Consider the following 15,639-nt stretch of genomic DNA (forward strand, 5'->3'; position numbering starts at 1 on the left):
ATGTTGCTAGGTCTCCAGCTCCAAAGGGCGGTGCATGTGTGCAGAAACGACAGTCTTGGCCCCGCTCATATTGGACTGAGGATGCTAGTGGATGCTTGTGAAATGGTAAGGCCCACTCCCCTCTCTTCCCTTCCTTTGGCATCTGGCTCAATCTCTATACATACCTATGGCGTCCTATGGCGTATACCAGGCCAACACTAGCCTCCAGACTCCTCGTTCCTATCCTCATGTACTCATTCTGTATCCCAAAGCCCTCGCTAGCCTCCTGGTCCTTCTCACTTCTTCCACTGCCCTAGCTTCCAGGCGGTTCCAGATTGCAGCTCACGTCCCACTCTCTATAACAACAAGGCTTTCCCCTTGCCCTTGCTATTCTGGCTTCTCTCCTAGAAAACTCTGACCGTGTCCAGTCTAGTTCTTTTTTTTTCCTGAACTCTTTCAGATGCTTCTGGATGTTCTCTCTTACCTACATAAAAACCTTCCTCCCAACACATGGAGCGTCCCTCTTGCTGGTTTCTTTACCGCATCCTCGCATACAGATATAACTTGCATGATTTAAAAGCACGATGTAGAAAATGTCTGACACCTACGGTTTCATGATACCCAGCTGAGAAAATGTATAGAAAAGCTAAATGAGGGAAATGTAGTTTGTAAACTGATACACACACATGCCTCTACAAAGACTGCACGCTGGGGACATAGGTCAGCTGCTTGCCTGGCCTGGGTGAGACCCTCGGTTAACACTGCTGTCTGGAGGGGTGGATGATAAATGAAACTAATTTTCACCTTTGCATGTTTTGCTCTTTTTCATATTTTCTAACATGAACATTTACCTTCCTAATAAGGATGCTAAAAAGTTCATTTTTTATACTAATGTGCATTTGAGAAGAAAATAAAGTACCCATAGCTATACCACCCTACAACAATTATCTTTGTCCTAAGTCATCTCCTGCTGCGTAGCTGTAGTTCTTTCATGTTAAAATTTCATTGCCTTTTAATAGCATTTATGCCATTGTGGCTTATGGAAATGAACGCAATACAGTGTGAAATATTTCAAGGAAGAAAATGAGACAAAGGGAAACCAGCACCGGCCACAGGCTCCCTAGCTCAACCAGAGTCACCACTGACCTGGCTCTGAGCATCCAGGCTGGGGAGGTGGAAAAGGGAAATGTGTCTAGATATGAGGCTCAATCATGTCCTAAATCAACACTCTCTCCCATCGTTGAACAGGCTTTCATGGTAAGGAAGGTATTTCTCCAATGTCCTGAATCATCCTGGACGGGTCAGCTCATCCTCCCTCCCACTGCGGTGAGAACCAAAGCTGCGTTCAGGCTTTCCCAGAAGACGTCAATGGTATCGCTGCTAATTTTCAGCATCTGACCATGACATAGGGAGAAGCTGCTGTTTGGACTTAGTTAACACCGTTTAGCGGGCTTTAAATTGCATGAAGAAGGTTCAAGTTTGGGGAATGAGAAAACTACTCCATATAATTACACATGAGACACCATGGACAGCAGAATACTTCAGCAAAGCTCATGGTGATGACCAGCGTGACGAGGTCTGGGCTTTACCAGAAGAGACAAGCAGGGTCAGAGTGGGGACAAGAGGGCTTCACAGCCTTTGTTTGGAGCATGGGACAAGGACTCGGGTGCTCAGGGTGTTTCACTGACAGTGTGAGGGTGTCAGCTCCTGCCTTCTAATTCTTCTAGTCATCAGTGGGGTGAGCATCTCTGGGATAAACCTGGCTGGATACAGAGCTGGAACATGGCTTAAGCGTATTCTCCAAAGAGGCACTTTCGGGCATTTTAAAGTGGTTCACACAGTCTGTGGTGGATGGTAAGAACATGATGAGAAGCCTAGAGAAGTTGTCAGTGTGGGAAATAAAATACAGATGTATGCGGAAAGGTCACCATCTCCTGTCACTCCCTGCCCCCCTGCCACAGATCATGGACCAGTGATGCTGGGGACAGCACTTCCCTATGAGGGAGACATTAAGGAGAGTGGTAATGGTCTTCAGACCTGTCAGGAGTGACGATTCCTAAGCCAAGCTGGGTAAAGATGATTCTGGGGTAAGTCCTTGGGAAATGCATTAGCACTCCTTGGGCATGCTCAGAAATTCTGGAAGCAAAGGAAGCCAGAAAAAGAACATATTCCTACCAAAGGGGCTGTCAGAGACTTGAATTCTTATTCATTGGAGAATTCTTACGAAATGCACAATTTATACACAAAGCTGCTGAAATAGAATACAGCCAGGTGCCTATTTTTTAGGTAAACTTTTTACTGAAGTTTTTAAATTTTTTTAAATTTATTTTTATTTTATTTGCATCAGTGTTTTGCCTGCCCAATGTGTTCATGAGGGTGTCAGATCTTAGAGTTACAGACAGCTGTGAGCTGCCATGTGGGTGCTGGGAACTGAACCCAGGTCCTCTGGAAGAGCAGTTAGTGCTCTTAACCATTTAGCCATCTCTCCAGCCCCTAAAATTTTTTCTTTTATTTTTTCTTTTTTAAAAAAAAAAACTTCTAGGTGAACTCCAAGGGAGCAGGAGCACATCCAGACCAGGAACATTTGCAGAGGCAGGACTGAGCCAGTGACCTAGGCCAGAACTGGCCCGAGACAGTGAACTCCATGTGAGTGGGAGCAGAAAATTAGAAAACAACCTTCCTCAGGACCCAGCAATACCACTTTTGGGTATATATCCAAAGGATGCTCAATCGTGCCACAAGGACATGTGCTCAGCTATGTTCATAGTAGCATTGTTTGTCATAGCCAGAAGCTGGAAACAACCTAAATGCCCCTCGACTAAAGAATGGATAAGGAAAATGTGGTACATTTACACAATGGAGTACTACACAGCAGAAAAAAAATAACATTTTGAAATTTGCAGACAAATGGATGGAGCTAGAAATCACCATATATTGAGTGAGGTAACCCAGACCCAGAAAGACAATTATCATATGTACTCACTCATAAGTGGTTTTTAAACATAAAGCAAAGAAAACCAGCCTACAAATCACAATCCCAGAGAACCTAGACAACAATGAGGACCCTAACAGAGACTTACATAGATCTAATCTACATGGGACAGAGAAAAAGACAAGCTCTCCTGAGTAAATTAGAAGTATGGGGACCTTGGGAGAAGGTTGAAGGGGAGGAGGGGAGAGGCAGGGAGGGAAGCAGAGAAAAAATGTGTAGAGCTCAATAAAATCAATTTAAAAAACAGGAAGTAAAAAAAAGAAAAGAAACTTCTATAAACCAGGTATGGTAAAAACCTATATAATCTCAGCACTCAGGAGGCTGAGGCAAGAGAACTTCGAGAGTTCAGGGCGATCCTGAGCTACATTCTGCATTATCCAATCCCTTTGCTCGGAATACAGGTACTATACTTTCTGCCAGTAAGCAATTCTGCTTTCTTGGGACCTGGGAGGGGGTGTGGACAGTCAGCACCCTCTTCAGCTACTCCAGCCCTCCTCATCTCTTTCCTCTCTCCCTCATTTCAGGTCTTTCTGCGCCACCCCCATTATGTTGCTAGAACTTCACTTCTAGTGGCTTCCTGGGAAAGGAAACGGGAAGGAAGCAAAAGTTTTGAAATCCCGCATGTCTCAGAATATCTTTATTCTACACTATACTTAAAGATAGCTTCACAGTGATGGAGTTTTAGGTCGGAACTGACTTTTCGGAGAAAGGAAAAGGCATTACCGCCGGTCTAGTTCTGTGCTACCGGCGACAAATCTGGAGTACGCAGAGTCCTGACCATTTCCACGTGACCTGGTCTTGTTCTCTGAATGCCTGTAGGTCCCGGGGTTTGAAACTTCCCAATGGTGGATACATGTATGTTGACTTTTATTTGCCGTGTTAAGCACTTGGTGAAGCTTTCTAGTGTAAACTCCCCCCTCCGGCTCTGGGAAACTCTGCTGAGATTTTTCATGGAGCCTTCTTCCTCTGTTTCCTCAGTTTCCTTGCTGTTTTGATCTGGAAGAAGTTGCCTGCACCATTGCTCTGTTTTCCCGTCTCATTGCCAATCTCACTGTATCTTGGCTCTGATTCCTAGAAGGTTTCCTTAGTTATATCTTCCAATCTTCCAATATAACTGTTATTTCACATGTTTTGATTTCTGAAACATCACGTGGTGGCTTGGAAGACTCCTTGGTTTGGCATCTAGTTCGTTAGGCTTGTCTCGTGGCTGTGTAGCCTCTGCCGAGATTTCCTTCTCATGAATACTTTCCACCCCCAAGCCTCTCCATGTGGGGTCACTCCCTCTTACAGGATACCTGGAGTCTCAGCGGCTGCGTGTGCAAAGAATAGAAGCCAATCCACTTGCTTGTGACCTACGTGGTCTGTGATTTTGTTGGCTATCTCACTCAGGAGCCCTCAATGTCTGTGTCTTTTAATTTTTTTTTTTTCTCTTTACTTCTCACTTCTGCCCAGGTCTCCCAGAGTACTACCCAGCCTGGTGGGTGATGGCCTGCACCAAATGAAACATGAGGGTTGAATTCTCCAAAGCCTGTTCCCATGTTCAATTAATAATTATGCTTTAGCAGGGCATGTCCTGGCTTTGAACTCGCCTGGTATCTCTAATCTTCCGGTCCTGAGACTCCAGCACAGATCTTTAGTCTTTTGCCAGGTTAGAGATGGGTAATCACTTGGCTGGACCAATACGGGATGTGGTCTGGTCTGCCTAGGATAATCCTTTGAGATACTCTTTCTCTTCATTTTCAGAGAGAGCTGCTGCTGTGCCAAAGCTATAACCAACCTAAGTGTAGAGCTACCAGGTTCCCCGTTTTCTGTCCATCTTCTCTTTTCTGAGGCTGTCCAAGTAGGCGTCTATTTGCCTTGCAGCCTCCAGCTCTTAATGTGGCAATTACAAAACCAAACCTACCATGATGGAGAAACCTGGGGAAGAAAACACTTGCTTCCTCTCACAACTTAGAAGGCATCCAGCAAAGTCAGGACTGGAGCACAAGGGCTAATGCAGAGGCCACGGAGGAAGGATCCTTACTGCCTTGGTCCTCATGGCTTGCTCAGCCTTCTTTCTTGCAGAACCTGGGACCACCACCCAGGGTGGCACTAATCACTCATTAGGGAAATGCCCTACAGGCTTGCCTGCAGCCCGATCTTAAGGAGGCATTTTCTCAAGTGAGGCTCCCTCCTCTCAGCTGACTCTGCTGATATCAGGTTGACATAAAACTACCCAGCACACTCAGACTGTTAAAGCACAGCAGCAGGTACTTTTACATGCTGAGGCCTCTCAGCCCTCCTGCTGGTATTCTTTTTTAAACCACAGGGTGCCAATGATTTTATTTTTCAGTTGGGCATCAAAGTCTGGAGAGGGGATGGAGCATAGCAAGGCTCCAAAGCACCCAGATCTTCCGAGTCTTCACCTGTTTCAAATGGGGAGGAAGCGGATATAGGCCAGGAACTTGGACATGTGACTTGTCAACTTGGAGTCAATGAAGGGAATAAAGGTTTTGAGATCAGAGCTGCCTGGGTATCAAGGCACCTGCTATTTTTTCAGGGCTGTGATTCGGGAGGAGGCCTCTTGCCATCCTGGGGACTTGGATTCCTTGCCTGCAGAACAGTAACAACATTGTCTTATAGGAGGGTGTGAGGAAGTGGGAGGGAAGTAACTGCTATAGAGGGGCTAACTTACTGCTCTCTAGGCATACAGTAGGAGCACATTAAATGTTGGTTTCTCTCTCCTTCCCATGGGATGAGAGACTATACCAGGGAGTTGACGTTAAAGTCTACCCCAGGGTACAGCCCCACCTGTGACCGGCACTCACAACAGTCAAGGCCAAATGATGAAATCCTCACAAGCCCCAGCAGGCCATCTGAGCTAGAGGACAGGCATGTGGTCTCGCCACTCTGTCACCCAAGAAAAGTTGACTTGGAAAGCATACTTGGCTCCTCCCACCAAAAAGAAGATCAAGAGGAGGCCTTGGCCACACCCCCTTTAACTGGGATTCTGAATCTCAATTCTAGTTGCCTACCTGACCCCACGGAGGTGGCCTGAGGCTGGTGCAGCTCATGGGGATTGGGTGGAAGCTACATTAATGGGCTGAAGAGCTGCACCGCTTATTTCCCGTCCTTTGCCGAGTATTTACAGACAGAGCATCCCTATTTGAAATGTGTGGTGCTGGCTCAGTTTCAGGTTTCGGGATTTTTGAATTTTGAAAAGCTTGCATATACATAATGAGGTATCTTGGGGATAGGGCTCAAGGCAAAAAATAGGAAATTTATTCATGTTTGATATGAACTCAAAGTAACTTCATTTATTTACTTATTTTGAGTTAGAGTCTCACTATGTAACCCAGGCTGACCTGGAATTCACTATGTGGACCAGGCTGGCCTTAAACCCACAGAGATGCACCTGCCTCTGCCTATGTGCTAGGACTGAAGACATGTGCCATCACACCATGCTTGAAAGTAACGTAGACAGTATTTTAACTACCAGTGTTCATGCCACATCTCATATAATAGGTGTGCATATAATAGGCTAGACATCCCTTGGGCTGGAGAGATGACTCAGCAGTTAAGAGAATTGGCTGCTCTCCTAGAGGACCCAAGTTCAATTCCCAGCATCCACATGGCAGCTCATAACTGCCTGTATCTTTAAGATCTGATACCCTCACACAGACATACATGTATACCAATGCACATAAAAATAAAAATCAATAAATTATTTTAAAAAATAAGCTCGGGGCTGGAGAGATGGCTCTCCCAAAGGTTCTGAGTTCAATTCCCAGCACCTACATGGTGGCTCAGAACAAACTATAATGAGATCTCTTGCCATCTTCTGGCATGCAGGCAGAACACTGTATACATAATAAATAAATAAATCTTAAAAAAAAAATAAGCTAACCAGCCCACAACTGTGGGGTGTAACTCCAGCTCTAAGGTATCTAAAGCCCTCTTCTGGCCTCTGCACACAGGCATACTCCTTCCCCTGTTCACGCACATGCATAGACTTTCATGGACACATACACACAAATTAATTGACTTTTAAAAAAAATGCTAGCTATCTGGGCAGATAAGATGGCCTGGCAGATAAAGACACTTGCTGTCAAGTCTGTTGAGCTGTTCTTTGGCCCTCAGGGTGCACAGCGGCACATGGATATCCATACTTCACATGTACATAAATAAGTGAATCTTCTCAAACTAGCTTGGGACTTCAAATGAAGTCTCATTTTAACTATGGAGTTCTATGTCAACGAGGATATTTACTTACCCATTAACATGTTTCTAATGAAATTCTGCTAGGTGCTTTCCCTAGACCAGTGGCTTTTGACTGGAGCCAATTTTGCCTTCTATGGCACCCTGAAATGCCTGGAAACAGTTTTTTTGTTTTTTGTTTTTTTTGTTATAGCTTGCAGGGAAGGGATACTGTTGGTACCAGATGGACGGAGACCAGAAGGATGTGGGACATCCTTCCGTATGCAGGGCATCCTCAGTGCTTCTCCGAATGTCAATGGCCCTGCGGCTAAAGGTCTTGATGTGGATCATCAGAAAAATGCACTGTTAACTTCTCCACAGTGAGACGTAAGAATCTGAGTCTGGTCTCCTGTGGTCAGTGTTGTGGTAACAGGCATGCACCCAGGCCTTCTGAGAACAGCTTCCCATGGCTGCCATCACCACGCAGTTTTTCTCATGAGACCCTTTAGTCTTACTGCATTTGACTTTTTTTCCCATATGACCTTTAATTTTATCAAGCTTCTATCCACAAATTCAAGATTGAGTCGACTGATACTGACACGTCCTTTACCTGTATCACCTAGGGTTTTCTCTATTTTGTGGTATTGGGGATGGAACTCAGGACTCACACGTTAGACAAGCACTCTTTCAATGAGTTCTATGTATCCCTACTCCTCCTACAAAAATTAGTTCTGGGGCTGGAGATATGGCTCAGTGGATAAGAGCACTGGCTTCTCTACCAGAGGTCCTGAGTTCAATTCCCAGTACCCACATGGTGGCTCACAACCTTCTAGAATAGGATCTGAGGCCCTCTTCTGGCCTGCAGGTGTACATGCAGAGCACAAATACTTAAAATATAAATAAATAAATAAAAATTAGTTCTTAGGAAGAAAGAAAGAGAGAGAGAGAGAGAGAGAGAGAGAGAGAGAGAAGAAAAGAAAAGAAAAGAAAAGAAAGAAAGAAAGAAAGAAAGAAAGAAAGAAAGAAAGAAAGAAAGAAAGAAAGAAATCATTATTTGAGGCCCAGACCAGCCTCAAACTTGCGATCCCTAGCTTAGCCTTTGGAGTAGCTAGGGTCCTGGGCATGCTCCGCCATCTGTGACTAGATCCTCCTAATACTTCCTCACTCCTTCTGCCTGCTTATGAGTGTCCTTGGTTTACAGGAACTCCTCATCATTGCTAGGGATGCAGAATATGTCTAGCGTACACATGGACCAAGGTTTGATCCCCAGCACCCCTCAGCCCCACTCCCACTCCTCTAAAAGACAACAAAAAAAGAATTCAATAAATGATGTTTAGAAACACTAGCAAAAGTTGAAACAAACACACACACACACACACACACACACACACACACACCCCAATGTCATCAACAGCTATTGACAGTCCACTTGACACCATAGTTTTTTCCATGCCTTCTTGCCCAGTCCAAGCAGCTTCTTTGGCCTTTTAAAATCTGGACCAATTACCTTGCAGACTAGTCTCCATTATGGGCCTATCTGGCTGTGTTCATGATCAACGAGATTTGGATGAAATATTATTGTGCAGGAACCTCTATGAAGCACCTACCTCATAGGGCTTTTGAGGCAAACTGGCTATTTACTGGTAATGTTAATTCCATCTCATACAGAAAGGCCTCAAAGATCTCCAATAAAAGGGATCATTTGACAGTCTAAAATTACCAAATGATTTGTGGGTTATTATTCTGGTACCATATAAGCATTCTACCTACCCCCCTCCCAAAGAGAAAAGTATATTTGCCATCTTTCAAACTATGGAGCTTCAGAGAGAGGAAAAACATCTACTTCACCTTTTCCAGCCTGAGTTTCACTAGCAGCAATAGTATCTCCATTTCAGGACTGTGGCAATGATAGTACCAAACCCCCAAATTCCTATATAAAACTCTAACCTACGAAATGATGGGGGTCTGGAGGCAGGGCCTTTGGAAGGTAAGCAGACTTAAGTGAGGTGCTGAGAACTGGGCTGTTGGGCTGGGATTAGGGACACCAGAGACAAGACACCAGCCTCTCTCTGCCGTGTGTAAGTCAAGAGCGCTCACACCCTGTGCCAGCACGTCATCTCTGATGCCCGGCCTCCACAACTGTGGGAGAACACGGTGGAGGAAGTCATCTAGTCTATGGTACTACACTGGCTCCCACTGACGAACTAAATCAGACTCAGGGCTAGAAGTTCCTTTAAAAGATTCTAGCCCATCATTGGGTCCATAGATGGTAGAGATCCTGGGGGAGCTCCTGAGTGGCTAAGGCAACAGGACTGGGACACTAGGTGGTCCAGCAGGGCTAACTCCAGCTTTCTAGATGAATGAACCTCAAAATCAAGGGCATCACAACCAAGCCACAGATGCCCAGACACCATGGTCATATGCTTATTCCCACTGTCTAGCCTATACTCAAGAGTGGCAGAGATGACAGATGGGTTTGCATGTTACAGTTGTCTCTCAACAGCTGTAAGACCGTAGGCACATACATTATTGACCCTGAAACTTGGTTTCCTTATCTGTTAAGGTGGCTATTAACAGTTGCGTTGAACAGAAGTGCCATGGGGATTGTTGGAAATACCATATACAGATTGTAGGAACATTTAATAAACAGAGGGAAGATTTGGTTAAATATAAAGGAGTTGCATACCAGATGTGATATCATAGGTCTATAATTCCAGGAATTAGGAGGTAGAAGCAGGAGGACTCCAGTTCAAGACTAGCTTGGACTTTATCCCTCAACAACAGCAGCTTGGTTTGCTCCTGTGACACCAGGGTAAACAAGAAAGGAAGGAGCCCTGCCTATATGAATCTATAGATACCACTAAGCTATAGGGTAACCAGATGTGGTGTGAAATGTGCAGTGACAAACATCTACAGAGCAGAGGCTGGGGCCAAAGCTGGAGAAGGGGCTTCTGACAGAGCTGCAGAGCAGACCTTTGATGGCAACGGCCCAAGAGATAAGGCTTGAAAGACAAGGTGTTTGTCTCGCATCCCAGGAAGTGTGATTACAAAGGTCTTGTGGTAGGAAATAGAGGGGAGAGCTGGAGAAGGGGTGAGAGAGACACAAGATGAGGCAAGGGTGGCCTGCAGGGACTCGTCACACAGAGCTCTGAAGACCTCACAGAGACTGATAGGAAGCTCTTGAAGGTTGCTGACTCATTTCAAGGCTGTAGTAAGATAGGTATAACACAGGACTGGAGATAGCTCACCTGGTAGAATGATTTCTCAGTACGCACGAAGCCCTAGTCCTATCCTTAGCACCATATTGAGCAGGCATAGAAATGGCGCACACAGCCGGTGGTGGTGGCACACACCCATAATCCCTATATTCTTGGGAGGTAGAAGCAGGAGGCTGAAGAGTTCAAGGCAAGTCTCGGCTATGGAGTCAGTTAGAGGCCACTCTCTGCTACAGAGGCCACTCACTCTGTCTCATAATTGTGAAGGCCACTAGCAAGATTGTTCAGTAGGTGAAGATGCCTGCCACCAAGCCTGATAGCCTGATTTCGATCCTTTAGAATCGCATGGTAGAAAGAGAGAGCCATGTTTTATAAATTGTCCTCTGACTTCCCCACACAAATCATAGCATGTGTGTGCTTACATACATACACACACACAATAGAAAATGTAATTTTAAACCGTACACATGCCAAGCGTAGTGGTGTACGCCTTTACTGCCAGGGGGCAGTGGCAGAGCTCTGTGAGTTGAAGGGCAGCCTGGTTTATAATATAGCGAGTTCCAGGCCAGCCTGGCTTACATGAGACCCTGTTCCAAAACCAAAATACAGGGCCTAGAGAGACAGCTTAGTAGTTAAGAGCACTTGCTGCTCTTTCAGAGAACCCAGGTTTACTCTCGGTACCCATTTGGTGGATCACAACTATCTGTAACTCCAGTTCCTGGGTATTCGATGCCCTCTTTTGACCTCCACAGGCACCAGGCATACATGTGAGACACATACATACATGTGAGCTAAACACTCACATACACAAAAACAAAGTTTAAAGAAGAAAACAGAAACTTTAAAATAGCAACAAGAGAAACACAAAGCCACATACACGCAACCTAAGATTACGATTATAATTATTTCAAAGCATACTGTTCACAGCATTAAGTAAATTCTTGCTGTCCTGAAGGCGTTATTGCCCATCATTATCAGCCTTTTCTAGGACTTTTTTTCCCCCCAAGAAAAATTTATTCCTGTTAAACAACTTCCTGCTCCCCATAGCCATGAATCAGCTTTAAACGAAGAGATAGGGAATCTGGTCAACATTCCAAAAGGATTATAAATGAACTGGAATGAAACAAGGTGTAAGAATACTTGCTGTGCAATCATGAGGACCTGAGTTCGGGTCCTCAGCACTCATGTAAAAAGCCAGGGACGGCTGTGTGTAGCTACAACAATGTGGGGAAGGCGTGCAGGGGAGGAAGACAGGAAGATCTCTGGGGCTTTCTGGCCACCAGCCTAACTCTAGTGAGAGACCCAGCATCCTCCTCTGGCCTCCACCACCTACGCATGGGCACAAGCATCAGTGCACACATGGGCACACAATGCACGCATGGGCACATATGTAGAGAACAAAAGGAAGAAAAAAGTAACAGGAAGAACAACAGAGAGTATGGTGGTTTGTACAAGGAATGGAGGGGAGAGAGGACAGATTTAGGCACTGAAGTTACTGTAGCACTCAGCAGACAACAGCCCCAGCAGTGGGAGGTACTCACAGCTGACCTGGGAGCCCAGCTTATGCTCCCAGACGGCATGTAACTGCTGATACTCCTGCTGTGCCAGCTCCAGGCGCTGCTGCTTCACCTGGTAGATCTCCTTTTGTGCACTGAGAGCCTCCTGGGCCACCACCAGGTAATCCTTCAGCATGTGCTCTTGCTCCCGCCGCCATTGCACCCTCGGATCCTCGATCTGAGTGGTTTCTGAAACAGAACCCAAGGCAGTATGTCAGCACTCTGCAGGTACTTACTGGCTCGGTTGGTGGACTACAGGCTCCACCACTAGAAATCAAAAGCACGATGTGCAGAACTCCTAATAAATGTAAATGGGTTAAACTTACTGCATGGAAATGCAGTTCCACCTGGATTAGTCACACAACCAAAAAATAAATCAAGATCAGGTTTTAATTGAACATCAAGTTCTGCCTGTTAACAACCAAAAGAAGGAATTGGTTATGGACATAATAGAGGTTCAAGGTCCTCTGCTATGACTCAGTATAAAAGGAAAGAACTAATCAGTTTTCAAGGATATGAATAGGCACCCTGTACTGTTTGCAACATAGAATACAATCGTACAATAATATAAATTAGAAGGAGCCTTAAAATATTAATACCCATGACCAATAGTTCCTCTTATAGTAATTTATCATGAAAATAATATTTAAAATTCAGGGGGAAATAGATTACACAAAAACACGATAAAGAGCAGGCAAATATTAAATGTTTATTCTGAGCCAATAGCTGCTCAGGTACTTTATACATACTCAATTCTTCAGCGTTGCATTAACTTTACACAGTAGACTCTGATCCTACTTCCATTGTGCATAATATAGAATTAAAACGCAGAAAGATTAAACAACTGCTTCAAGGTCACACAGGAAGTTTTTTGCCTGAAAATAATATGCATTTAAATCCATATTCTCTTCTGCTGGGTTTTAAAGATTTATTTTTAGTGACACATATGTGTGTATATCTATGCGTGGGTCCATGCACATTAGTGTGAAAATCTGCACAGATCAGAGGTATAAGATCCCCTGAAGCTGGAGTTATAAGTAATCATGAGTCACTTGGTTCATAATGAGTTTAGATTCTCTGCAAGAGCAGAGAACATGCTCTTAGTGGCTCAGCCATCTCTCTAGCTGTTGTTGGGCTTCTTGGGTAAGAGTCCTTGATACATTCTGAACGTGGGTGCTGTGCCAAGTATTTTCCCCCTTTGTCTGGTGTGTATGTTTCAAAATCTTTCAGATTTTCTCCCACTTCATTTTTCCTCCCTTTCTCCCCAACTCTACAATTGGTCTTGAGTTCCTGGTCTCAAGTGATTCCCTGTCTAGTCTCTCTAGTGTGAAACTCTTATTTTAGCTAAGATCAAGAAGAGTATCTAGTACTGAGACCAGACATCTGCTATCATGCCAGGCTCAGATTTTTGCCTGTGTTTTCTTTTAGGTGTTTTCTAATTTTAGCTTTTGGGTTTAGGGCTGTGGCCCATTTAGAATTTGCTTTCCTGTATCGGGTGAAGTAAGGATAGAGGTAAAGAGTGCTCTCCCCTACCACATGTCCTTATGGAAAGCAATTGTACCAGCACTTCTTGAGGTTTACTCTTGGTGGCACCAGGGACTCAGAAGATTCCTTGAGGGAATCATGTTAAACGTTGCTGGTTCTGAACTGGTCACTCTGTGCAGTGGCTTTCCCATACCCCAGGCCTCCTGCTGCCCGGGTTGTGTCTCACAATGCTGTCCTCCTGGGGCAGGCTCTGCAGATCATCGTGGCTGGCTAATTTTCTCATTTCTTGTTGTCACTGAAGTTAGACATGTTGATAACATGTATGAAGTTATGACACAGTTGGACAGTTAAGCATGCTACAGTGTGTGCAACTGAAAACATCAACCCCTGTCCTCTCCTCCACACACATCTCCCCACAGGGAAGTAGCCACCTCAACAATCTTTCAGATGATTATGGCAGTCATCTTGAGGACCCCTCACTCCCACCATGCCATGTTCCAGATCTCTATCTATAAACACATTCTCCATGCAAGGGTATACAACTACTGCACTCAGGAACTTTGCATAGCCTCTTCTCGCCTCATCTCCCCACTTTTAATTGTAGGCAGATTTGCAGTACGTGACCACCACTGACCTTGAACTCACTTTGCAAATCAGGCTAGCCTAGAATGCAGAGATTCTCCCACCTCTGCCTCCAGAGTGGTTGGACCTAAGGTGCACGCTGCCACACTCATTCTCTCCTGCTTCTTATACACACACCACACACCCGCTTTCCACACACAACAAACACATCCGCAATGTTAACAACATAGTATTTCCTTATTGTGTAATAACATAAAGAGCACTAAAATAGTTGAACATGTGGGGAATATGTAACAGTCATGATGCAAAGAACGACAAATTAAAACCAGTCAAGTAATAGTCTAAACCTTTGAAAGCAACAGACTCTGCTTTCATTCCTGGGTGTCCAGACCTGAATAATCACACAGAAACTATATTAATCACAACACTATTTAGCCAATACCTTAGGCGTATTCATAGTTAGCTCTTACATCTTAAATTAGCCCATTTTTATTAATCTGTGTATCACCATGAGGCTATGGCCTACTGGTAAGATCCCGGTGTCTTTCTCCTTTGGCAGCTACATGGCATCTGCCTGACTCTGCCTTCTTTCTCCCTGCATTCAGTTTAGTTTTCCTGGCTTTACTCTGCTAAACCATTGGCCAAAACAGCTTTATTCATTAGCCAATAAAAGCAACACAGATACAGAAGGACATCCCACATCGAACCTATGAAAAATGAATTTAAAAAAAAGATGAGATGCCTGAGCTGGATTGACCTAAATGTGCTCTCCCTGAGGACTAGCTTTAATGGTACCAGAAGGCACATGAATGCTTCCAGGAGGGAGGCGACCAAGAGTCCTATCCAGCTACAATGCCTATGAAGCACATCAATGGCCAGCACAGCATGATAACCCTGAGGGTGTAGTAGTGGCACACACCTGTGGTAACCAACAGCTCTCTAATGGCTTTAAGACCCAATCAACACGAGGGAAACCACAGCCAACTACTTCATGCTAACGAAATCATGGTTACCGGAGGAGAATCTACAATCACGAATTCACCAAACCAGCACAATCCTTCACAACAATGTATAAGTGTTTGTTCTTATACTTGAAGAAAAGTGTAGTCATCACTCCTCATCGAGGAAATTTCTCTTTGCAACACTACAGAAGAAACCACTACAGAAGACCACAGTTGTTGAGAAATATTATTTTAAGATGTGTTGCTTTTGTTTATGCTGGGTTTATTTAAACTCTGTAAAGCTGTGATTTTTTGCCTGTCTAAAACACGTGATGGTCTAAAAAGGAGCCAATAGCAAGGCAGGAACAAGAATGGGGGGGGTGGGGCTGGCAGGCAGAGAGGATAAATAGAAGGAGAAACAAGGAGAGAAGGACGTCAGGGGCCACCCACCCAGCTACACAGTAAGCCAAAGTAAAGAAAGGTATACAGAAATAGAGAGAGATAAAAGCCCAGAGGCAAAAGGTAGTTGGGATAATTCAAGATACTAAAGCTGACAAGAAACAAGCCAAGCTAAGACTGGGCATTCAAAACTAAGAATAAGCCTCCAAGTGTGATTTATTTAAGAGCTGGGTGGTGAGCCCCCCCTCCCCCCGAAAAGAGTAAAAGAGTAAAACATTGCACAACACCCACCAATCAAAATATAGAGTTGTGGA

At 44.6% G+C, this 15,639-nt stretch overlaps 1 protein-coding gene across 1 annotated transcript in view; it reads right to left on the bottom strand.

The window, feature by feature from the left end:
• The window catches only part of Wwc1 (WW and C2 domain containing 1), a 153,875-nt gene that overhangs the window by 59,193 nt on the left and 79,043 nt on the right, over positions 1–15,639 (bottom strand). The window contains exon 3 of the mRNA XM_057775790.1: positions 11,904–12,107. Within this exon, the coding sequence (XP_057631773.1) occupies positions 11,904–12,107 (204 nt within the window). The remainder of the gene's footprint in view (positions 1–11,903; positions 12,108–15,639) is intronic.

The sequence above is a fragment of the Chionomys nivalis genome, chromosome 7 (genome assembly GCF_950005125.1).
Source record: "Chionomys nivalis chromosome 7, mChiNiv1.1, whole genome shotgun sequence".
Lineage (NCBI taxonomy): Eukaryota > Metazoa > Chordata > Mammalia > Rodentia > Cricetidae > Chionomys > Chionomys nivalis.